Source organism: Hordeum vulgare, chromosome 7H (assembly GCF_904849725.1).
Source record: "Hordeum vulgare subsp. vulgare chromosome 7H, MorexV3_pseudomolecules_assembly, whole genome shotgun sequence".
NCBI lineage: Eukaryota > Viridiplantae > Streptophyta > Magnoliopsida > Poales > Poaceae > Hordeum > Hordeum vulgare.
The window spans coordinates 401,744,150-401,770,897 of NC_058524.1; the positions used below are offsets into that span (position 1 = coordinate 401,744,150).

Consider the following 26,748-nt stretch of genomic DNA (forward strand, 5'->3'; position numbering starts at 1 on the left):
TTTCTGTTAGAGATTCTGAGTGGATTCTTTTTGCTGATGATTGCTACGCAAATTCTTCAGACTGTCGTAATTTTTCAGAATTTTTCAAGTATCATAAGTATACGAAGTATACAGATTGCTACAGATTGGTCTGCTGTTAACAGATTCTGTTTTTTTGTTGAGTTTGTTGCTTATTTTGATGAAACTATGGATAGTATCGGGGGGTATTAGCCATGGAAGATTGAAAATACAGTAACCCAACATCAACATAAGTAGAATTTAAGTTTTCTACAGTACCTAAGGAAGTGGTGGTTTGCTTTCTTATACTAATGTTATCATGAGTTTCTCTTTAAGTTTCGTGTTGTGAAGTTTTCAAGTTTTGGGTGAAGATCTTATGGAAGAAAAGATAAAGAGTGGCAAGAGCTCAAACTTGGGGATGCCCAAGGCACCCCAAGATGATTCAAGGATGTCGTAAAAGCCTAAGCTTGGGGGTGCCCCGGAAAGGCATCCCCTCTTTCGTCTTCAATCCATCGGTAACGTTACTTGGGGCTATATTTTTATTCACCACATGTTATGTATTTTGCTTGGAGCGTCTTGTATCGTAGGAGGTTTTTATTTTTGTTGTGTCACTATCATCCTTGATGCACACCTAGAGAGAGAGAGACATGCACTCACCGTGATTTTGTCGAGCTTCACTTATATCCTTTGGTAGACAATTCAGCTCACATGTGCTTCACTTATATCTTTTGAGCTAGTTGATTTTGCTCAATGTGCTTCACTTACATCTTTTAGAGCACAGCGGTGCGTGTCTTGGTAGTAAATCTATGCTTTGAAAGTAGTCTCAAAAGGGGTAGTTATCCAAAGAGATATGAAAACTTCCACCTTCATGTGCATTGAATAGTTAGAGAAGTTTGATTCATCTCAATTAGTTTTGAGTTGTGGTCACTACAGGAATCACCTTCTTTGCCGTCTACCATCACAGACGGCAAAGACAAACACCCGGACGGCAAAGACAGTACCACGGACGGCAAAGATTGTCACGGCCGGCAAATTTTCTACGTCAGCCTACGACGGCAAATCACCTTCTTTGCCGTCTGCCCCACCGAAGCGGACGGCAAAGCTCTTTGCCGTCCGCTTCCCTGAGCCGCAGTCGGCAAAGAGCTTGAGACGGCAGCCGAGAGGCGTTGCCTCCGTTAGGGGTTAACGGAGGCTCTTTGTCGTCAGCCTGTTGGTCAATCTTTGTCGTCAGCCTGCTGGTCAATCTTTGCCGTCTGCCTTGTCCTCCCCTCTACCTCTCTCCACTCCTGCCCCTCCTCTGTGCCCTCTTCTTTGCTGTCTGCCCCCCCATCTGGAAGACGGCAAAGAGCCCAGCAGGCAGACGGCAAAGAGCCTATATGGCCAGCTGCTACTGCCCAGGAAGCACAGCTGGGTGCCATGTGGCACCATTGCCGTCCGCTGGCTGATGGCAAAGGCCTTTGCCATCAGCCAGCAGACGGCAAAGAGCCCACATTGTCACTGTTTTGTTTATTTTATGTTATTTCACAGCAATAATATATATAATTCATAGCACATATATGATATATAGTTCACAACACATATATGATATACATATAAAGTTCACCAATGTCATTTGTTCATCAATGGACATCCATATATCGAAAGAAACCAACATATACAAAGTTTCATCCATATATATATACATATAGTTCCACATATATTGTTCATCAACACATATAAAGAACCAACACATTGTTCATCAACTCAAATAAAAAAGGTAACTCAAGCACTCCAACGCCAGCTTCCATGCATGTAGTACATCCAATCTGCAAAATGGGAATAAGAAAGTAAGTAGAAGAAGAACAACAACATATATGACAAATAAGCTAAATTGAAGAAGAAAGAGAAGAAGAAATAAGAGAACAAGGAGAAGAAAAACAAGAAGGAGGAGGAGGAGGAGGAGAAGGAGGAGGAGGAGAAGGATAGAAGGTCCTTGGCCTTCTCCTCCTCCTCCTCCTCCCTTCTCCTCCTCCTCCTCCTCCTCCTCCTCCTCCTTCTTCTCTTCTTCTTCTTTCTTTTCATTTTGAGCTTATTATGGTAGAAGAAGAAGAAGAAAGAGGAGGAGAAGAAGAAGAAAGAGGAGGAAGAGGAGAAGAAGAAGAAATCAAGAAGAAGAAGGAGGAGGAGGAGGAGGAGGAGGAGAAGGCCAGGAGGAGGAGAAGGCTAGGGGCCTTCTCCTCCTCCTCCTCCTCCTCCTCCTCCTCCTCCTCCTTCTTCTCTTCTTCTTCTTCTCTTCTTCTTCTTTCTTTTCATTTTGCCTATTTCTTCTCCTCTTCTCCTCTTGTTGGAGCTAAATTACCTAATTATGTCTTTTTTGAGCTAAATATTCCAATTATGTCATTTTAGAGGAAAAGAAGCTAAGTATATAATATTCATGAGCTAACCAAGGTTCTTATGCCATTTTGAGCTTATTACGGTATTTTGGAGCTAAATGGGCTAACTATGTCATTGTTGGGTTAATTAAACCAAGGATAATATGAAAGAGGAGAAGAAATAGGAGGAGGAGGAGAAGAAGAAGAAATCAAGAAGGAGTAGGAGGAGGAGGAGAAGGAGGAGGAGGAGAAGGATAGAAGGTCCTTGGCCTTCTCCTCCTCCTCCTCCTCCTCCTCCCTTCTCCTCCTCCTCCTCCTCCTCCTCCTCCTCCTCCTCCTCCTTCTTCTCTTCTTCTTCATCTCTTCTTCTTCTTTCTTTTCATTTTGAGCTTATTATGGTAGAAGAAGAAGAAGAAGAAAGAGGAGGAGAAGAAGAAGAAAGAGGAGGAAGAGGAGAAGAAGAAGAAATCAAGAAGAAGGAGGAGGAGGAGGAGGAGGAGGAGGAGGAGAAGGCCAGACGGCAAAGGGGTGGGTGGGGCCGGGGTGGGTTGGGGAGAGAGGAGGGATGGGGTGGGACAGCTTTGCCGTCGGCCATCCCTACCTTTGCCGTCGGTCAGCAGATGGCAAAGAGGTGGCTGATGGCAAATATTTATTTTGCCATCAGCCTCCTCTTTACCGTCTGTTTTTTGCCAACACACGGTAAAGAGGTTCTTCGCCGTCTGCTGGCTGATGGCAAAGATTTGGCGGACGGCAAATATAGGAATTCCAGTAGTGGGTTGTGGTAATATTGAAGTTATGCTAGTAAGGTGTTGTGAATCTAGAAATACTTGTGTTGAAGTTAGTGGTTCCCGTAGCATGCACGTATGGTGAACCGCTATGTGATGAAGTCTGAGCATGATTAGTCTATTGATTGTCATCCTTTGTGTGGCAGTCGGGATCGCGCGATGGTTTATACCTACCAACCCTTCCCCTAGGAGTATGCGTTCAATGCTTTGTTTCGATTACTACTAAAACTTTTGCAACAAGTATATGAGTTCTTCATGATTAATGTTTAGTCCATGGTTTAGATGCACTTTCAGCTTCCACCATCACTATCTTCATAGTGCCGTGCAACTTTCGCCGGTGCACAAAACCCGCCATTAGCCTCCCTTAAAACAGCCACCATACCTACCTACTATGGCTTTTTCAAAGTCATTTCGATATATATTGATATGCAACTACCAGCATGACATGAGCCACCACTTCTACATTTCCATTGCATGATCGTAAGATAGCTAGCATGATGTTTCCATTAATGTCTATGTCATGCTAGATCATTGTCATGGTACACTACCGAAGGCATTCCATATAGAGTCATCGTTGCTCTAAGTTTTGAGTTGAAAGTGTGATGATCATCATTGATGGAGCATTGTCCTATGTGAGGAAATAAAAGAGGCCAAAGATGCCCACCAAAAAAAAGAGGCCAAAGAGCCCACCAAAAAAAATGATGAGAGAAAAAGAGAGAAGGGACAATGCTACTATCCTTCCACACTTGTGCTTATTAAGCACCATGATCTTCATGATTGAGAGTCTCTCGTTTGTTCACCACCATATAGCTAGTGGGATATTTTCATTACATAAGTTAGCTTGTATATTCCAATGATAGGCTTCCTCAAATTTTCCTTAGGTCTTCGTGAGCAAGCAAGTTGGATGCACACCAACTAGTTTTCTTTAAGAGCTTTCACATACTCTTAGCTCTAGTGCATCATTTGTATGGAAATCCCTACTCATTCACATTGATATCTATTTTTGAGCATCTCCACAGCTCATTGATATGCCTAGTTAATGTGATCATCTTCTCCTTGTTTGTCTTGCAACCTCCACCACACTCCACACCACTTATAGTGCTAAAACCATGGCTCGCGCTCATGTATTGCGTGAGAGTTGAAAAGGTTTGAGAAAGTAACGGTGTGAAAACAATTACTTGGCCAACACCGGGGTTGTGCATGATTTAAATTCGTTGTGCAATAATGATAGAGCATAGCCAGACTATATGCTTTTGTAGGGATAAATTTCTTTTGGGCTTGTTATTTTGAAAGTTCATGATTACCTTGCTAGTTTGCTTGAAGTATTATTGTTTCCACGTCAATAGCAAACTATTGTTTGGAATCTAATGGATCTGAACATTCATGTCACATAAGAGGAGTTACAAAGGACATCTATGCTAGGTGGCATGAAAGCATCAAAAATTCATTCTTTATCATTTCCCTACTCGAGGACGAGCAGGAGTTAAGCTTGGGGATGCTTGATACGTCTCAAACATATCTGTAATTTTTGATGGTTTCATGCTGTTATCTTGTCATCTTTGGATGTTTTATGCACCTTTTATATCTTTTTTGGGACTAATTTATTAATTCAGTGCCAAGTGCCAGTTCCCGTTTTTTTGTGTTTTTGGCTCTTTTCAGATCTGATTTTGGAACGGAGTACAAACGGAATAAAATACCCGAAAAAAATATTTCCCGAACGGAAGAAGATCAGGGGGCTTGAGGGCCAATGCGGGAGAGCTACACGGGGCCCACAAGCCATGTAGCCGCCACCAGGGGATGGCGGCTACCAGGCTTGTGGCCTCCCTGGCGCCCCCTCACCTAGCTCCTTCGCCTATATATTCCCTAAAATACAGAAAAAAATAGGGGAATCCACGAAAACACTTTTCCGCCGCCGCAAGCTTCCGTTTCCGCGAGATCTCATCTAGAGACCCTTCCCGGTGCCCTGCCGGAGGGGACTTTGGAGTTGGAGGGCTTCTACATCAACATCATCGCCCCTCCAATGAGTCGTGAGTAGTTCACTTCAGACCTACGGGTCCGTAGTTAGTAGCTAGATGGCTTCTCCTCTCTCTTGGATCTTCAATACAAAGTTCTCCATGATCTTCATGGAGATCTATCCAATGTAATCCTCTTTGGCGGTGTGTTTGTCGAGATCCGATGAATTGTGGATTTGTGATCAGATTATCTATGATATATATTTGAGTCTTTGCTGATTTCTTAGATGCATGATTTTATATCCGTGTAAGTCTCTCCGAGTCTTGGGTTTTGTTTGGCCAACTAGATCTATGATTCTTGCAATGGGAGAAGTGCTTGGTTTTGGGTTCATACCGTGTGGTGACCTTTCCCAGTGATAGAAGGGGCAGCAAGGCACGCATCATGTTGTTTCCATGAAGGATAACAAGATGGGCTTTTATCGTAGATATGAGATTGTCCATCTACATCATGTCTTCTTGCTTAAGGCGTTACTCTGTTCTTTTGGACTTAATACACTAGATGCATGCTGGAGAGCGGTCGACGTGTGGACTAATAGTAGTAGATGCATAAAGTATCGGTCTACTTGTTTTGGACGTGATTCCAATAGATATAATCATTGCCATAGATGACGTCATGACTTTATGCGGTTCTATCAATTGCTCGACAGTAATTGTTTCACCCGCCGTCTACTTGCTTTCATGAGAGAATCCACTAGTGAACACTACGGCCCCCGGGTCTGTTCACACCTATCATTTCCACTTTTGCTTTCACTTTGCTTGGTTACTTTGTTGCTTTTTGTTCTCACTTGGCAAACAATCTATAAGGGATTGACAACCCCTTCATAGCGTTGGGAGCAAGCTCTTTGTGTTTGTGTAGGTACTTGTGATATTCCTTCAATGGATCGATACCTTGGTTCTCAAAACTAAGGGAAATACTTACCGCCGTTGTGCTACATCACCCTTTCCGCTTCGAGGGAACACCAACGCAAGGCTCCAAGGCCACGGTCGAAATCCTTTGCATATTTGCCTAGGAAGTCCCTAAAGGCGTAGCCGTAGCAGACGGATTCCTAGTGCCGTTGCTGAGGAATATCGAGACTAGAATAGTCTCCTGTGAGCACGTGTTTCTGGCTCCGTTGGAAGGTCTTTTGTTGCAGTAGCAACCACCAAAAACAAGATCTATTCTTCACACGATTCGGTGAAACCCTAGCGCCGCCAACCCTATATAATCCCCTCCCCAACCATGCCGCCTGATTTCCCTCGCCCACAGCCTCCAACCCTCCCCGAACTCGAAACCCATTGGTAGCGGCGCAGCGCGAGGAGAGGAGAAGGAAGATGGTGAAGTTCCTGAAGCCCGGCAAGGCGGTGATCCTGCTCCAAGGCAGGTACGCCGGGATTAAGGCGGTGATCGTGCACGTGTTCGAGGAGGGCACCGGCGACCGCCCCTACGGGCACTGCCTGGTCGCCGGCCTGGCCAAATACCCGAAGAAGGTGATCCGCAAGGACTCGGCCAAGAAGACACCCAAGAAGTCCCGCGTCAAGGTCTTCCTCAAGCTCGTCAACTATACCCACCTGATGCCCACACGCTACACCCTCGACGTCGACCTCAAGGAGGTGGTCTCCGGCACCCCCGACTCCCTCACCACCGAGGACAAGAAGTTAACCGCCGCCAAGTCCGCCAAGGCCAAGCTCGAGGAGAGGTTCAAGACCGGCAAGAACAGGTGGTTCTTCACCAAGCTCCGCATGATTCGACATGATTCAAGAAATGCCAACAAGATCTATTCTTCACATGATTCGAAATGATTCGACATGATTCAACAAATTCCAACAAGATCTATTCTTCACATGATTCGACATGGTTCGACATGATTCGACATGATTCAAGAAATTCCATCAAGGTCTATTCTTCACATGATTCGACATGATTCAAGAAATGCCAACAAGATCTATTCTTCACATGATTCGACATGATTCAAGAAATGCCAACAAGATCTATTCTTCACATGATTCCACATGATTCCACATGATTCAAGAAATTCCAACAAGATCTATTCTTCACATGATTCGACATGATTCAAGAAATTCCAACAAGATCTATTCTTCACATCATTCCACATGATTCCACATGATTCGACATGATTCAAGAAATTCCAACAAGATCTATTCTTCACATGATTCGACATTATTCGAGAAATGCCAACAAGATCTATTCTTCACATGATTCGACATGATTCCACATGATTCAACATGATTCAAGAAATTCCAACAAGATCTATTCTTCACATGATTCGACACATGAAACATAACACCTCATATAGATCCACACTAAAAAGAGGTCTTCATGAACCATTCAAGGCCACATCATCAATTTTCAACACTTTCTGACTTCATTTTGTATTTTTCATGCTTTTATTGATTTTTTGGAGCTAAATGACCCAGAAATTGAAAAGCACTACAAGTGAACTCTTAATAGGTTGAAAGTTGGCATGGTATCATCATTTCACCCACATAGCATCTGCTAAAAAGTTGAGAGGGTTGCCGCAAAAACTGGATGAACTTCATGTACAAATCGGACAATCTCTTTCGAAGTACGAGGGTTTCATACGAAAACTCATCTGCTACAAAAGACATTTCATTTCTACGAACTTATTTGAACTCCAGACTTTTTGTGTGTTCAAAATGAACCATTCAATGCCAGATCATCAATTTTCAACACTTTCTGACTTCATTTGGTATTTTTCATGCTTTTACTGATTTTTTGGAGCTAAATGACCCAGATAGTGAAAAGCACTACAAATAAACTCTTAATAGGTTAAAAGTTGGCATTGTATCATCATTTCACCCACATAGCATGTGCTAAAAATTTGAGAGGGTTGCTGCAAAAACTGGATGCACTTCGTGTACAAATCGGACAATCTCTTTCGAAGTAGGAGGGTTTCATACGAAAACTCATCTGTTACAAAAGGCATTTCATTTTTTTGAACTTATTTGAACTCCAGACTTTTTGTGTGTTCAAAATGAACCATTCAAGGCCATATCATCAATTTTCAACACTTTCTGACTTCATTTTGGTATTTTTCATGCTTTTACTGATTTTTTGGAGCTAAACGACCCAGAAATTGAAAAGCACTACAAATGAACTCTTAATAGGTTGAAAGTTGGCATGATATCATCATTTCGCCCACATAGCATGTGCTAAAAAGTTGAGAGGGTTGCCGCAAAACTGGATGCACTTCGTGTACAAATCGGACAATCTCTTTCCAAGTATGAGGGTTTCATACGAAAACTCATGTGTTACAAAAGGCATTTCATTTTTTCGAACTTATTTCATTTTTTCCACATGGGTGCGTGTATTAAAAACCATTGCAACCTATCATGAATAGAGAAGTGACCAAATTAATAGAAATTCATCATCACATTAAAGCCAAAGTACAGTAGTGGCGAAAATAAATACATAAAGTTCTTACATAGTTCTCATTATTGAACAACATATAGCTCTCTAGAGCATCTAATTAGAACATACATTGAAACTACTAAATTTAAGTGCAACAACAAATGCGATCATAACCGCAACTAACGTACAAATTGATCCAACGGCATAATGATACCAAGCCTCAGTATGAATGGCATATTTTCTAATGTTTGGAATCTTCAAGCGCATTGCATTCATCTTGATCTTGTGATCGTCATGCACATCGGCAACATCCAACTCCAATATCATCTTCTCCTCTTCAACTGTTTGTAATTTTTCTTTCAAGTTCCTGTTTTCTCTTTCAACCAAATTTAACTTCTCGGCAAGAATTTGTATGTCGGTTCGAATTTCCGGTTCACAAACCTCCTAGGTAAAAAATCTATGTCACTTTGGTCGGCATAATTGTCATAAACACTAAATAAAACAAATAGTTATAAAAGATAATATATACCACATCCGAATCATAGACAGGACGAGGGCCGACGGAGGCGGATACCAAATCCATCGCACTATATAATAACAAACAATAATAGAAGTAAGAAAATTACACAAGTATCTATGTAAATCATACAAGTAAGAAGTTTTTTCTTTTAGAAAGAAGATAAGAAGAAGAGACTAACCACGGTGGTGCCGACGTCGAGATGGGCGCGGGCGATCGACGGCAGTGAGGACGGGGATGGGACACGGACGGACCACCAAAGCTACAACAAACTAGAGGAAAATGGAACTTGGACAAGGAGCTTCGAGAGGAGAAAGCTTAAGTGTGGCATGGGCATTTCATCGAACACCTCATGTGCATAGGAAGTGAGTTAGAGCACCACCAAGCTCTCCCACGGCCGGCCAAAAAAACAGAGTAGTGCACTGGTCTACTCGCAGTCGGGTGGTATATATAGGCCAACCATTGGTCCCGGTTTGTGGACGAAACCGGGAGTGAAGGACAACATTTGGTCCCGGTTCCAGCCAAAAACCGGGACCAATAATTGTGGGCCAGGAGCGAGGCACATTCGTCCCAGTTAGTGTCTGGAACCGGGACCAAAGGGGCGAGACGAACCGGGACCAATGGCCCACGAGGCCCGGACAGCTCCCTAGCCTCACGAACCGGGACCGATGCCCCCATGGGTCCCGGTTTGTAAGTGAACCGGGACTAATGGTATTTCATCAAGTGGACCAAAGCCCCCTTTTCTACTAGTGTACTATGCAGACTACAACAAGATGCTTTTCAATAGCACTAAAGTTGCTCCGGTAGCACTAAAAGTTGCTCATGAAAAAGAGTTTATCGGAACATACTCATATGGGATCTAGTTTTGAAGAGTTCTTCACGGGGAACCTAGCGGCAAAAATAGATCTTAATGTTGATGCTCACTTCAAAAGTTTTAGCTTTTTTAAAATTTGAAAACGCAAATTAAATGCATGGAGGTTGATGCTTTGCCAACACATGAAGTCACCAGACGCTCTTTGCTTCTAGTCTCACATGTGAAGAGAATTCACGTGTTGACGCACTCAAGAAAAAGAATCTTCGGACCACATGGGGAAGGGAGAGAGGCGGACAAGAGTGTGCGCTTGATTGCAATCTCTGGCGAATGCTAGACGAATGCTGATGACAACAAACCTTCCCTTGCAACGGCACCAGAAGAATGCTGCTTGCACTCCCCGGCAACGGAACTAGAAGAATGTTGTTGATGGCCCGCCAGCGCATGGGTTCGCGCAGTTTTCGAGGGTAGAGTATTCGACCCAAATTTGTTGATCGCCTATAGGAGGTGAGAGAATACTCTCGAGTATTAGCAGCTGAATTTGTCAGATTCAACCACACCTGAAAGATTAGTATCTACAAGCACAGTAGTAACAACAAAGTAATATGATAACAACTGTGTCAGAAACGATCTGTTGACGGTAGACTATTACTAACGATTGTATCAACGGCGCCTCCGTTGCCGCGTTGATGCAAGTTGTCAGTTCCCGTCAACGGCCAGTGAACCAAAATTGTAGCAGGTACCAAGAGTGTAACGAGTAACAGCAGTGGCAAGGAACAGCAGTAGTGACAGCAGTAGCAAGTAGCAACAGTAGCAAGTGACAGTAATAGCAACAGTAGCAGCAGCAGAGCAAAACAAGTAATAGCAGTAGCAATAGTAGTAGCAGCAGCAGTAGAGCAAGACAAGTAACAGTAGTAGCAACGGTAGTAGCAGCAGCAGCAGAGCAGGACAAGTAACAGTAGTAGGACAAACTCGTAGGCAATGGGTCGGTGATTTGTTTGGATGATATTCATCATGCAACAGTTATAACACGGAGAGATATGTGGCTAGCTCCCGTTCGTCAATGTGATGTAGGCATGCATTCCGTGTGTCGTCATACGTGCTTAGGGCAAAGAACTTGCATGACATCTATTGTCCATCCCTCCCGTGGAAGCAGGGTCCAAAAGGAAACTATGGGATATTAAGGTTCTCCTTTTAATAAAGAACCCAACCAACGCATTAGCACTTGGTGAACACATGAACTCCTCAAACCATGGTCATCACCGGGAGTGGTTCCGGTGATTGTCACTCCGGGGTTGCCGGATCATAACACATAGTAGGTAACTACAACTTGCAAGATCAAATCTAAAACACACATATATTGGTGACAACATAATAATTTCAGATCTGAAAGCATGGCACTCGGGCCCTAGTGACAAGCATTAAGCATGGCAAAGTAGTAGCAACATCAATCTCTGAACATAGTGGATACTAGGGATCAATCCCCATCAAAACTAACTCGATTACATGATAGATCTCATCCTACTCATCACCGCCCAGCGAGCCTACGAATAGATTACTCACGAACGACAAAGAGCTTCATGGAATTGGAGAGGGAAGAAGGTTGATGAAAACGATGGCGACGATTTCCCCTCTCCGGAGCCCAAGACGGACTCCAGATCTGCCCTCCAGATGAAGAACAGGTGGTGGCGGCACCTCCGTATCGCAAATGCGACGAAAACTTCTCTTTTTATTTTTTCAGGGACGAAAGGGATCTTATAGACCTGCGATTGGGGGCGGCAGAGCCGTGTGGGCCCCACAAGCCTGCCCACCGCCACCAGGGGGGTGGTGGCGGAGCAAGGGCTTGTGGGCCACTGGCCCACCCCCTGAGGTGGAACTTGGCGCAGATATTTTTCATATTTTCCAAAACTAGCCGAATCCTCGGGTACCATCCATACTAACATTTTCCAAAACTAGCCGAATCCTTGGGTACCGTCCAGACTGGCCCGCCAATCAATCACACTCCACGGCTAGCCGAATCCTCGGGTACTGTCCATACTAACATCAATCCGGGGGGAGTCTTGTTTTACAGTTATGTTTTCGATTTAAGCATGGAACTGGGCATTCCAATTACCGGCCCCTTTCTCGTGAATGACTGTGAATAGACACATGTCGAGGATAACACTCCTAGCATGGAAGATACCAATAGCCCTCTGTCACCACATGAGTGGTTCGGGCATGCAAAACAGATTATTTCTTGAAGGTTTAGAGAATGGCACATGCAAATTTACTTGGAACGGCAGGTAGATACCGCAAATAGGTAGGTATGGTGGACTCTCATCGAAAAACTTTTGGGTTTATGGAAGTGGATGCACAAACAGTATTCCGCTTAGTACAAGTGAAGGCTAGCAAAAGACCGGGAAGCGACCAACTAGAGAGCGACAACAGTCATCAAGATGCAATGAGTTTGACTAACATTGAATGCAAGCATGAACAGGATATAAATCACCATGAACACGAACATCATAGAGGCTATGTTGATTTTGTTTCAACTACATGCATTAACATGCGCCAAGTCAAGCCACTTGAAACATTAAAAGGAGAATACCATCCTATCATACTACATCATAGTCATCTCAACATCTATGTTGGCATTCAAGACAAACCATTATAAGCTCTCAGCTAAATAAGCATGGCATCAGAAACTATGATCTCTAAGTTTTCATTGCAAACATGGTTCTCTCGCAACAAAGCTAAATCTGGGTTGACAAGCTAGTCATATTTACAAAAACAAAATAGATAGAGTTCATACCAGCTTTTCAGTCTCAGTCACTTCATCATATATCATCATTGTTGCCTTTCATTTGCACGATCGAACGATGAAAAAGATAATAAGCGCATTGGACTAAGTTGAATCTGCAGGCAAACGCAAAGGAGAAGACAAAATAATATGGCTCTTTGAAAGCTAAACAGGTGAGCATGTAAGAACCACTAAACATTGTAACCAATATCTTCTACCTTGACACAAAGAAAAACAAAACTATTTACACGGGAAAGCTCCCAACAAGCAAAAGAAGAAAGAAAAAATCTTTTTGGGTATTCTCAAAAGAACACAAAATAAGAAAACAAGAAAACAAAAAGAAACTAGCATGGATAATACAGTGGCAAAGTGTAAACACCGGCTAACAAAGTGAAAGCATAAGCATGAATGAAAAGTCGGTGAGAACACGTACTCCCCCAAGCTTAGGCTTTTGGCCTAGCTTGGTCTACTCCCAAGGTGGGAAATAACCAGCTCCGAGATACTCTGGAGCAGACTATGGATGCCACTGCTGTGTGAGCTCCTCTGGCTCCCACTGATAAACTGGCGTCTGGTACTCGACTGGCGGTTCGGGCACGGGTGCCTGTGGTTGGGCCAAGCCCCATATGCGTAGATGTCCGCGGGCATAATAGTGTACCTGCCAGCATGAAGATCAAACAAAGAAGGAGCGGGCAAAGAAATAGTCTCTCTAGTACCCTGACTAAACACCAGATTATAAATCATCCGTCTAATAGCATCTCTATCCAGAAAATCATGGCGAACCATGTTGTCATAATCCAGATATCTCTCAGGGAGAAGCATCTCTCCTTCCTCTCCCAGTCTAATGGGTATCTCAAAGTGTCTGCAAGACGGGTAGCGGAGATACCTCCATAGACGACACCCTTGGAACGGTTCATGTTCACTTGTTGAGCTACTATAGCGCCCAAGCTATAAGTCGTATCGTTGTAAAGGCCTTCGTGCAGAACCGGAAGGTCTGGAGAACTAAGTGATCCAGCCTCCCCACGGCCAATCAAACATTTTCCCACAAATAGTGAGATGTACCAAAGCACAGGAAAATGTATGCTAGCAATTCTAGCGCGAGACACTCCTCTCTCCTCTCCAACAGCAATAGAACCAATGAAATCCTCCAAGTCCCGTGGACGAGGGTCACATATATCCCCAACATAAGGTAATTTGCATATATTGCAAAAGTCCTGCAGCGTCATGCACTGGGGAACATCGTATATCATGATCTCAACCATGGGAGGATTCTTCCTCGGATAAAAGTTGAAGCTCTGAACGAAAATATAGGTGAGGAGGAGATATTGTGGGCACTTATCTTCAACAAACGCAGTAAGACCTGCGTTTTCCACCAAGTAATAAAAGTCTTCATGAAATCCGGCGGCGCGCAAAAATTCATCACTTGGCCATTCGCACGCTCGAACTTCTGTGACTCGAGGGACTACGTACTTGGGGTGGTTCTTCTCATCCTCCTTGTGGTTATGGCTTGAAGAGCCTCTCAAGAACCTCCTCATCTTTTCCTTTTTCTAGCTCTGAAAAATTCTGAAATTTTTAGAGACTTCGAAAGAAAAGTGAATAAGGATTAACCCAACTTGTAGCAACTACTCCTACTAGTGCCTAGAGACCGTATCACGCGCTAAAACTACTTGGGACCAGCTAAAATCAACATTTCTAGCTCAAGAACAGGGTTACCAAGGTAGCAAGAATACGTGAAGGATAAAACACTAGAGCAAAAACTAACTGGACCAATGGAGGAGTCACTTACCAAGGAGTAATTTCCCCAAAACGGTTTGGAGAATGGTGCTTTGAGCAAGGAGATCGAAAATCACAGCCAAATGAGCAAGAACACGGGTTTGAGCTGCGAAACAATATTTTTTGGAGGTGGAAGAAGAGGCTGTGAGCTGGAATGAGTGGAGGGGGTGCCTGTGGGACCCACGAGCTTGCACCCCGCCACTAGGGGGGTAGGTGGCGGTGGCAGGGCTTGTGGCCCACTGGTCTGGCCCCCACACCAGCTCTCAGGCCCATAAATTTTCAAAAATTCCAGAAAAAATCATTCTAAATTTTCAGGATCATCGGAGAACTTTTATTTTCGAGGTATTTTTCTCCGGGACGCTAAAAGAGAAAACAGGAAAAACTAAACTAATTCTATCATTTTTGTTCTAAGCAAAAGAAAAAGAAAGCTTAAAACAGAGGTATGTGACTCCTTGATTCATCCGATTCATGGTCATCGAAAGAAATCCGTCAAAGGATTGATCAAGTCCTCATGACAAAACCTTCTCGAATCTCAAGAGAGAATGGAGAATTTTCAAATAGCCACTAAGTCACCTCAATGGGGATATGTATCTCCCCAACAAGCAAATCATACTTCATCTTGACACGAGGAATAGGGCTTTCGAGGCTCCCAATTAGAATGGATGAAGTCTTTTCGATAGCATTGATGCAATGTACTGGATATCGTTTCTTCGGAAAGTGCACCGTGTGCTCATTACCGTTGACATGGAAAGTGACATTGCCTTTGTTGCAATCTATAACAGCCCCTACAGTGTTTAAAAAAGGCCTTCCGAGGATGATAGCCATGGCATTGTCCTCGGGAATATACAAGATTACAAAGTCTGTTAAGATAGTGGTGTTATCAACCACAACACGCACATCCTCGCAAATGCCGATAGGGAAAGCAGTTGATTTGTCAGCCATTAGCAGAGAAATTTCAGTGGGTGGCAACTTATCCAACTCAAGTCTACGATAAAGAGAGAGTGGCATAACACTTACACCGGCTCCAAGGTCACATAAGGCAGTTCTTACGTAGTTTCCTTTAATGGACCAAGGTATAGTGGGCACTCCGGGATCACCAAGTTTCTTAGGAGTTCCACCTTTGAATGTGTCATTGGCAAGCATGGTGGAGATCTCAAGATCTGGTATCTTCCGTTTATTAGTCACGATATCTTTCATGTACTTGGCATACGGAGACATCTTGAGCATATCAGTTAACCGCATCTGCAGAAAGACGGGTCTTATCATCTCAACGAAGCGCTCAAAATCCTCATCATCTTTTTTCTTGGATGGCTTAGGAGGGAAGGGCATAGGTCTCTGAACCCATGGCTCTCTTTCTTTACCATGCTTCCTAGCAGTGAAGTCATTCTTATCGTATTTCTTAGGTTGTGGATTATCAGGATTAACCGTAGGTTCAATCTCCCTATCCTCATCATTGCTAGGTTGAGCATTATTATGAAAATCACTATCCATATTGTCACCAGGTTCATGTTCATCACCTGATTGTGTTTCTACAGCAGACGCAGAGATATCATTAGGTTCTTCAGGTGTGACAGTATTTGGTGAACTGGCATGCAGGGTTCTATTATCCTTCTTCTTCTCCTTAGGATGACTAGGTGTATCAGCATTGATTCCTTGAGAATCTTGATCAATTCTCTTAGGATGACCTTTAGGATACAAAGGTTCCTGAGTCATTTTGCCTCCTCTAGTAATGACTCTGACAGAGTTGTCATTTAGTTCATTGAGCAAGTCATTCTGAGCTTTAGGTACTTGTTCTACCTGACTAGTAATCATAGAGGCATGTTTACTCACACGCTTCACATCATTGACATTTATCTCCTAACATAATCATTGAAACTCTGTTGTTTGGCAACAAAGTTGTCAAATTCATCAAAGCATAGGCTAGCAGGTTTATCAAAAGGAATATCACTCTCCTCAAACCTACGCAGAGAATTTACTTCCACTACCTGTATCGGGTTATCGAGACCATGGATCTCTTCGATAGGTGGTAGATTTTTGACATCTTCAGATCTAATGCCTTTCTCTTGCATAGATTTCTTGGCTTCTTGCATATCTTCGGGACTGAGGAATAGAATACCTCTTTTCTTAGGAGTTGTCTTAGGAGGTGGTTCGGGAATAGTCCAAGCATTATCATTGATCAAGAGGTTATTCAGTAGAGTCTCATCTTGTTCTATAGTTCGTTCCCTAAAAACACAACCGGCACAACTATCTAGGTGGTCTCTAGAGGCATCGGTAAGTCCGTTATAGAGGATATCAACTATCTCGTTCTTCTTAAGAGGGTGATCAGGCAAAGCATTCTGTAGCTAGACGAGCCTCCCCCAAGCTTGTGGAAGACTCTCTTCTTGGAGTTGAGCAAAGTTGTATATTTCCTGCGAGGCAGCTTGCTTCTTATGGGCAGGGAAATATTTCTCACAGAAGTAATAGACCATCTCCTGGGGACTACACACACATCGAGGAGCAAGAGAGGTGAACCAGACTTTAGCGTCATCCTTTAGAGAGAAAGGAAACAACTTAAGGATAAAGTAGTGGCGGATCTTCTCCTCATTAGTGAAAAGGTTGGCTATTTTGGATAGTTTGGCAAGATGGGCTATGACCGTCTTAGACTCATAACCGTGAAAAGGATCAGATTTGACTAGAGAGATTATCTCAGCCACTACTGGAATCTGCTGGTTTGCCGACAGCCAGAGCTAACGGCAAAGAACAGTTTAACTGATGCCAAAGGCTTTGCCGTTAGTGTGCTGTCGGCAAAGGCACCGACCAATATTTTATCGGCAATCACCTTCTTTGCCGACAGCCGGAGCTCGACCGATGGCAAAGACTTTGCCATCAGCTTTCTGGCACGGGCTGACGGCAAAGAGTAGTGGCGGCAACGGCGCAGGCCGAGCTCCGTTAGAAGGTTACAGGCAGGCTTTGCCCACAGCCGTAGAAAAGCCGACGGCAAAGCCTCCCCTCTTTGCCCACAGCCGTAGCAGAGCTGACGGCAAAGCCGAAACCCCTGGGTCCCCTTGGCCGCCTCTTTGCCGACAGCTGGAGCCCAGTTGATGGCAAAGCCTACCCCTGGGTCCCCTTGGCTGCCTCTTTGCCGATAGCTAGAGCCCAGTTGACGGCAAAGCCGAAAATTTCCAATTCCCAGAGTTGCCAGAATACACAGGATGCCGCCACGTGTCTTCTTTGCCGTCAGTCTACCGACGACAAAGCCTTTGCCGTCAGTAAGCTGTAGGCAAAGACCCTCTCTGCTTTTTCTTCATATTTGTTTTTTGTTAATTCCCTGCATTTGCAAAACATAGATACAAACAACAACATATATATATTGAATCTGCCCCTAAACAGCACCACAAGTGCATCACAAAGTGCAAACAGCACGAATATATGTCATTAAAGTGCAAACAAGATCACAAAGCATCACAAGTGCATCCACAAATACAATTGCATTACAAAGTTCATCTAGGACTACACAAGTAGATTACAAAGTCTCAAGCATCCATCCATATGCCATGCTGCTTTATCAAAATCTGCATAATGAGAAAGAATTTAGAAGAAGAATACAATAAGAAAGAAGTTATCTAAATTAAGCTAAGCAATTAGAAGAAGAAGTGGAAGAAGAAGAAGAAGAACAAGAACAAGAACAAGAAGAAGTCGAAGAAGTGGAAGAAGAAGAAGAAGAAGATAGAGAAAAAGAAAGAAGAGAAGTTATCTTTTTCTCCTCTTTCTTCTTCTCTTATTTCTTCATCTCTTGTTTGTTCTTCTCTTCTGGTTTCTTTTAAAACTTTCTAAACTAATTATAATATTTTTGAGCTCTAATATCAACTAGAATTTACTAAGCTAACTAAAGCATGGCTAATATCAACTAGAATTTACTAAGCTAACTAAACCCTGGCATAATCTAAGTTGATCTAAACAATAAGAAGAATAAGAAGGAGAGGAATAACTTACCGAATGCCAAGAAACGAAGGAGAAGCTGCATCTCCGTTGGTCGCTGGGTTGCTAGGTCTCTCACGAGGATAAGTAAAGGGATCGTGGGATTCAACTCTTGAATGATGCTGCAACAAGGCAAGAGTTAAAATATGTGGTTAGCACGGCGATAGACAATGGTATAAGACCGTGCAAGGTTGGTCATTGAAAGGGAACTCACCGTTCCCACCGGAGAAGGCATCGGCGGAGGGGGCCGCAAACCTTGCTTCTCACACATAGCATGCAAATTAGTTTTCGAGGAGTCAAAGAAATAGCCTTGTTGCGTCTCACACATAGCCTTGCTTCTCACACAACTGACTTACCGCAATGAAGTCGTGCATGGCCTTCGCATGGGCATTATTGTGTGCCCCCTCCTCGTCAAGCAACCTCTGTGTATTCCGGTCCCTCTCCTCCAACAAGAGCCTGGTGGCCTCCCTCTCCTTCATAAGTGCGGCCTGCAACCACTCCTCAAAAGGAATTTTCATCATCCATCCAGGGACAAAAGAACGAAAGAAATAATGAAGAAAACTAACCTCAATGGCAAGATCAACTGGCCTCGCGCGTTGCCGTATTGCAGGACCGGAGCTCGTTTGCCTCGACTTGATCTGAGATAGAGTCTCAGTGATAGGGACGAAGCCATCACACATGGCCAGCGTGCCATGACTCTTTCCGCCACCAGAGATCATTAACACCTCTGGATCGATAGGATTCTGGCTCGGGTCAAAGTCAGGCCCGTGCAGCTGTTTGACCACCTCAGAATAAGACGTCATCTTGTTGTAGGCGGACAGGCTTGTGTACGCCGATGGCCCGTCCCCCTCAAAATATGCCTTCGCCGTCTTGTACGAGCCCTTATGGGCCATGCTAAACGCGGCGTATCCCTCAGGCTCGGGCTGGTTATTGTGTTTGGCCTACACGAAAAGACAAAGAATTAGTACAACAAAAATCATGAACGAACGAATTATTGATGAAACAAAACAAGGCACACATACCCATTTTTTGGCGTATTCCTTGATGTTGGCATTGCCTTGGTGGTGTGGCACACCAACCAATTGGGCACGACGGTCCTTGGCCATAGTGTGGGTGCTTAACCAAGCCTCTGTGCACCACCTGTCCGCTATCATCTCCCAACAATCCATCTTATCGGCCAACCATCTCGGGGGCACCTATGAATGTAAGTTAATGAAGAATGAAACTAAGTATTATAACTAAATAGACCTAACTAGCCCTAAGAATTGATCTTTGGAATGTACATACCTCCATGTACTCGGTCTTATCAAGGAAAATCTTTCGACATTCAGTCTTTGTCTTCGGCTCCCCTTTCTTGGCGTACCAATCTCGAACAGCCTGAACACGCAGCTCGTGCCTCGTGTTATTCAATAAACTCTTGCACTCTTTCACGAGGTTCTTCTTGGCCGCCTCCTCCGTCCCCTCTTCGACCCTAAAGTAACTCTGCAATTATGCCAAATAGATGCACAGATGAATAGTGAAATGATTTGGAAGGAAATAACAAGATATAACATTGTATACTTTTTATTGGGTAAAATAATAGTTACCCAAAAATCAGCCAATACCTTGTCGGCCACGCTCACGCAAACAACACCATTGACATGTGTGTTTTCCGGGAGCAGAGTGGCTTGGTAGTGCTCCCACTTGAGTCCTGTCTCGGGAACCATACCCTCACCGGGCAACTGCACTATCCCGGGGAAGTGCTCCCTAAGTAAAGCACCAAGGAGGCAGTTTGGATTCCGGGTATTCTGCGGGTAATCCCACCCCCTACATAATGATAAGGCAAAGACATTAGCTACTTGGTGAAATATAATGATATAAGGTACACAATATATATCAACTTACCTCTCGCCATCTGGCTTAATTAACGGCATGTGCTGCAAGTCCAATCGGTTTGGAACTCGTGTCATACCACGTTGGTAGACCGACTTGCTCGCAGCCCCCTCAGCCTCTGCCTCAGCCCCCTCCGCCTCAGCCTCCGCCTCAGCACCCTCCGCCTCAGCACCCTCCGCCTCAGCCCCCTCCGTCTCAGCCTCCGCCTCAGCACCCTCCGCCTCAGCCTCCGCCTCAGCACCCTGCATCGGTGTCTGCTCCTGGACGGTAGGATCCCGCACCGGTGACACCCTCGTCTGCAAGGGTGAAGTGGCTGAGACAGAAGTAGCCGAGGGTGGTGGCGACTCGCTCCTATCATGCAGCCTCCCTCTCCCACGACCACGTCCTCTGCCTCTCTTCTTTCCTACGCCTCTCCCACGGGGCTCCTCGACAAAGCTCCGCAACAAAGTTCTCCATAGCTGCCCAGGTGCTATCCACAACTTATTCCCGCCTCCCATGTCTCACCACCTGTAACGATAAATAGTTAAATAATTAGTACAAATTCAAGGACAATAATTAAATGAACAATAATAAATACATGAATAATTCAACTAATAATTGAATAATTAAACAACAATGTTTGGATGCATACAAAGTACTAATAGTCTGGATCATCTGTCTCTTCTGCATGGACAATTGAAGCAAAATCATCATCAGTATCACACGTGTTGTCATGACTGATATCGTCATCGGGTTCAGGGACATCATGTGGAAGGACTTTTTGTAACCAATCAAGCATTGATAGCTCATCGGCATTGGTAACTTCTTCTACTTCCACTTCTTCCTCATCATCACGTGAGTCTTGTTCCTCCGTGTTCAGGGTGGACGTAGAGAAGTTTCGGGTACGACTTCTGACACCACGTGATTCTTGAAAAAATTCTCCATCATATGTTATTGGGTCAATTTGAGGTTCATAATCGTCTTCATTTGGGGGAGGTGGTCTAAGATGTGGCGGCACATCGAACACGACATACCAACCTTCTAGGTTCTTAACACTTTGACGACAGTATGGCAGATAGAAAACTTGGGTGGCCTGTTGAGCCACAATATAGACATCGACACCGCTTAACTGCCTGTCTTGTCGAATTTCGACAATCCCAAGATGTTCATGAGTCCGTCTTGTCTTAGTAGGATCGAACCAATGACATTTGAACACAACAATGTTCGGAGGATTTTCACCATAATAATAAAGTTTGTAGACTTCTTCAAGTCTTCCATAATACTCGACACCTCCCTCGCCTATAGAAGAGACACCAGAATTGTTTGTTTTTCGACCGGGCATTGAAAGCTCTTTGCTAGCAGTACGAAAGCGGTACCCGTTGATGTCGTACTTCTGAAATGTACGGACCTTAAAGTCAAAACCATTCGCTATTTGCCTCAATTCATCGTCGACTTGCTCATTGGAATTAGCCTAGAAGTTAAGAAAAGATAGAGTTTGATGTGTTACTCATGAGTAATAGCAACAAAGGAAATCACTTATTATATATAAGGGAGGTACCATTTTTTTGAACCAAGAGATGAAACCGGGATAGCCGCCTCCTGTCTTTTCAAGAAGTTCATACTCGAGAATGGATTCTTTTTTGATTGCAACACCATTCGAGAATTGTTCGACGTATCGACTGTATCAATTAATAATAGTTGTTAGACACAAAACTTTTAAAAGTTGCGAAACAATGTAGAGAGCACTTACTTGATGTATGGCCGAACTTCTGTTAAATTGTTCAATATATACATCGTTAGTGTGCGCCACTCCTCGACGCACAGCAACTTTGGTTTTCCCACACCAGAAGGTGCGAGCTTCCATTTGAAAAGGTTGAGATTGGATTCACGTCGTTTGGGGTCGCTCAGATTGTACCGAGGCTTTGGATTATGCAAGTTGTGCGTAGTGGCATCATATTGTGCTGTTACGAAGTTTGCCGCCTCCTCGGTAATGAATGCCTCGGCCATCGATGCTTCAATTCTACGTTTATTTTTACATTTTCCTCGAAGTGTCTTCTGCGTTCTTTCAGTTGCGTAGCACCAACGATTTTGCACATGGCTACCCAATCTTGCCTCGGTTGGGAGATGCAAAATCATGTGTTGCATCGGATTAAAGAAGCCCGGTGGAAAAATCTTCTCTAACTTGCAGAGCAACTCAGGCGCCAACTCTTCCATGTCATCTATCAAGGCACGCGACAACTCTTTAGCACAAAGAACACGTCAGAAATAGCTCAACTCGGCCAATACTAGCCATTCAGCCTCGGGGATATATCCATGCAACATCACCGGCATTATCCGCTCAAGCCATATGTGCCAATCATGACTCTTGAGCCCAAAAATTTTCATTTTTTCAATGCTCACTCCCCTCGCTAGATTCGCAGCATACCCATCGGGGAACAACAACTTTTTTTGCACCCACAAGAGGATTTCCCTTATTGCTCCCTTCTCAAGATTGTACCAGGCAGGTGGTTTGGACCAATTTTTTCTTCCTTTCGGTTCTCGCATGTTTAGTGATGGCCTATAACACAGAGTCTCCTGGTCAACTCTAGCCTTTGTATTATCTTTGCCCTTATCAGTGCCAAAAAATGTGCCAAGAAGGGCCTCGACGATATTCTTTTCAGTGTGCATCATGTCAATGTTGTGTGGAAGTAAGAGGTCTTCGAAGTAGGGGAGATCCCAGATGCATGGCTTGTGGGTCCAGGCGCGTTCCTCATTATAACCCAAGAAATACCCTGGACGGTTTGGATCAGGCTCCGTAGATTTTAACTGTTCATTAATTTGTGCCCCCGTCAACGCAGGTGGTGCAGAGTGTTTGACAACTTTACCTTTCATTAAATTCTTCTTGTCTTTTCTGAATGGATGGTCCATAGGCAAGAACTGTCTATGCAAGTCAAAGCAGGAATACTTCCCACCCGCCGGCAACCAATGAAACTTAAGAGATGCCTTGCATTGTGGGCATGGGAACCTTCCATGCACACACCAGGCAACGAAAAGCGCAAATGCTGGCAGATCATGCAACGAGTATTGGTACCAAACATACATTTGAAAGTTCTCTTTCTTAGCTGCGTCGTATGTGTTGACCCCATTCACCCAAGCTTCTTTCAAGTCATCCATCAGCGGTTGCATGTACACACTCATATTCTTCCCCGGGTATTTTGGCCCTGGAACTATCAACGTCAGAAATATGTGCTTTCTTTGCATAATGGATGTCGTGGTTTTGTCACGGCAGATGTCCTCATGAAAGGACTTGATACTGGAGCCATCGCACCTTGGTAGCGACTCAAAGGGGTTAAGCGGGAGAGACAAGGCGATTTACCCAGGTTCGGCCCCTCAAGAGGAGGTAATAGCCTACGTCCTGCTTTTGTGTGTATTGATATGGATTCGATTACAAGGAAGGCGTAACTCGCCTAAACCTAGCACTCGATGATTTTCTAACCCTCTTCTCCCCCTCCAGACTCGCCTTTATATATAGGTCGAAGCCTTAGGGTTTACAAGAGTCCCTTCCCCTTTACAAATCGTGACCACCACGGTCTCTAAGTCGCCGACTTGCAAAGCCCAGAGACCTTCCATAAATCATAACCATCCTGCGACTTTGAACCGCCCAGGCTGAGGCCCAACTAGCCCTAAAGGATGAATCGCCTTATAAGTAACCCGGCCCATATTCGGCGGGTCACTTAATAGGCAATATCCCCAACATTAGGCCCCAAATTGACTTGAATCTTCATGCCAATGCTTCCGTTTTAGTTGAAGGCGATTCACTCCTTTGTGTTCCTCCATACGCCAGAAATTTTAACTCGCCAACTGGTACTGGAAAAAGTTTTTGAGCCGCCAACGCATTTCCCGTCAGCACTTTCCTTAGCCCTCGATTTTAGGGAACTCCAACACAATCCCAACGGATCTTTTAGTGCATCATTATCCCAAAATTTTCGGACGTCATCATAGCGAATCTTTTCTTCCTCGACGGTTCCCGCTCACGGCGCCTCGATCCCCGCGCCCGTCCTGATAAATAGGCGGAAGGGACAGGGCTGACACCGGCCACCTACCAGTCTCGTCAGTCCCTCCACCATCATCACAGCGAGAAGGGACGCCCCGCATCCCGAAGGCTTCGCCGCCGGCCGCAAACTCCATCCCCGTCCGAAGAACTCCAGTGTCGCCCGCAAGCCGTCGCCGTTCGGGGAGCTCCGGCGCCGCCCGCCAGCCGTCGCCGTTCGGGGAGCTCCGGCGCCGCCCGCAAGCCGTCGCCGTTGCCAGGCTCCGCCACCGCCGAAGGTCCCTTCATTCCCCGGGACCCCTGCGCTTCCCCAACAGCCTCCATCACCATCGATCTTCCTCGACCAAGATCTTCAGGTTAGGCTCCGGTTTCCCCTTCTTTAAGGGTAGATTTACTTCTTGTTGATACTTCCGCCATTGCCATGGTTCTGAAGCTCTCCGTTCGTAACCATCTATTACCCTCGAACCGATCAGTCCGAGCGCTATTAGGGCACCCAGTGCCTTGAATAGTCTTATCCATCTGTGCTCTTGCGAATTTTCCAAATACGCCAGTTTCTTCAAACATGGGGCATCACCCTGATCACACATCGCTCATGTTTTAGCCATGTCCGTAAGTTTTTATATCTGTTGAACAGATCCATTCCTCTTTCATTGTTTGTAAAAAGCTGTTTGGAAACTTCGTCCCTCCCTTAGTGTTTCGGAAAGAATAAATTTCACCGCCCACAGTAGCATCGCTTCTGAGAATAGCCCTGCTCCGATAAGTCGCCACACCAACCCAACCCGGCCTCCCAGTCCGGCGGGTCAAGCAAGAACTGATCCCGATTCACATAATAAATGTTCGAGACATGTAATACCATATTCTTATCTATTTGTAGCATGGGTGCCGTTTTCAAGAGCGACTGGCTTCCTACCAAAGTCGATGATGCTGTTTTGGCGAATTACGTGAAAACGGGTTGCTTGGATCCTCAAGACGTCATTGGATGGCGCACCAGGTTAGGAGAAGACCTCCCCAACCCCAAGGAAGGGGAGATAGTAGTTTTTGTGGAACACTTGGAACGGGTTTTTAAGCCGCCCGGATCTAAATTCCTTAGGGACGCTCTGACCTTCATGAATGTCCGACTCCAGGATTTGGGCCCCAATTCCATAAGAAACCTAAGTCAATTCCAAGTCCTTTGCGAAGCTTATCTGCTGATCGAGCCTTCCGTCCCTCTGTTTTGGTACTTTTTCCACTTGAATCGCCAGACGGAATTCCACAATGGCCCCAGTTTGGAACTTGGCGGGGTCAACGTCCAGCGTCGCAGGGACAGTCCGTTTCCTTCACTCACAATGCCTAGCCACCCCAAAGGCTGGGGTGAATCTTGGTTTTACTGCAAAGAAACATCCCCTGCCGGCGAGAACAAACTTTTGGGCTACAGGCCAACCCGCCTTCCAGTCAATTTTAAGCTCCCTGACAAGCTCACCGAGGAAGAAGAGTAGGACTTCATCCCAATTCTGTCTGAACTGAGATCCTTGACGAACAACGGTCTCACCGGGGTTGACCTGATCCGCTGCTGGGTCGAATGGCGGATCCTTCCTCTGAGCCGCCGAGATGGTCTGATGTGCGAATTCGACGGCACTCTGGATCATCCCCAATGCTACTTCCACACAGCATTAACGGAAAAAGACATCGTCGCCATCATCAGGAAACTGACCGGCAAACCTGCAGCAAAATGCGGCCAAATCGGCCTTAAGCCCTTCTGCAAGATTAACCCGGCACCCAAGGTACCCAAAGCTAACTCGCTCTCAACTTTTTATTCCATCTGTTTTACTGCCATCATGACTTCATGCCATATTCCTTTCCAGAAAGGTGACAAGTTCTGGTCTAGGAGACCTAAGAAACAAGCCATGAAGAGTGCTAAGCCGCCTTCCAAGAAAAACAAGGGCAAAGGTAAATCTACTGCGGCCGAGCCATCTAAAGTCGACGAATCTCAAGCTGGTGACGCACTCTCAGAGGTACCAATGCGTCCTCTTTTTCACTCGCCACCTCTCACCTTTTAACTTTTATTTATATCTCTCACTCCTCTTGTAACAGAATGAAGATAACGGAAGCCAAGAGGACTCCGTCGAGGTAATTTCCGTCTCCTCCGATTCATCTCCTTCCTCGCCTAAGCCGGCCCAACGAATATGTGGGAAAGTCCCCTTCTCACATCCGGATGCCCATTTGGACCCAAATTTCTTATTGAAGAGAACACAGCACGCCTCGAACCGGAAAACACGAAGTCACTCCGGCGATCTAATACCTGTCTTGCCAACAAAGAACAAAAGAAAACCAAGCGAGGTACCTCCCTTTTTTAATTTGAGCAACCATTGTTCGTGCTGCTTTTGGGTCACAGTCATAACCCGCCTGTATTATCGATGTATAAATTCTGCAGGATTCTCCCCCTACTTCTGGCGACTCAGTGATGTCGACCCTTCCACCAATGATCCGAGTCCCGGGGTAAGTTTCTCGCCCTGATCCTTGAGAATAGCGCTCTTTTTAA

General features: G+C 44.8%; 1 protein-coding gene across 1 annotated transcript in view; it reads left to right on the forward strand.

The window, feature by feature from the left end:
- Positions 1 to 6,456: 6,456 nt before the first annotated feature.
- The window catches only part of LOC123408972 (60S ribosomal protein L27-2-like), a 46,303-nt gene continuing 26,011 nt past the window's right edge, over positions 6,457 to 26,748 (forward strand). Inside the window, exon 1 of the mRNA XM_045101989.1 lies at positions 6,457 to 6,862. Within this exon, the coding sequence (XP_044957924.1) occupies positions 6,457 to 6,862 (406 nt within the window). The remainder of the gene's footprint in view (positions 6,863 to 26,748) is intronic.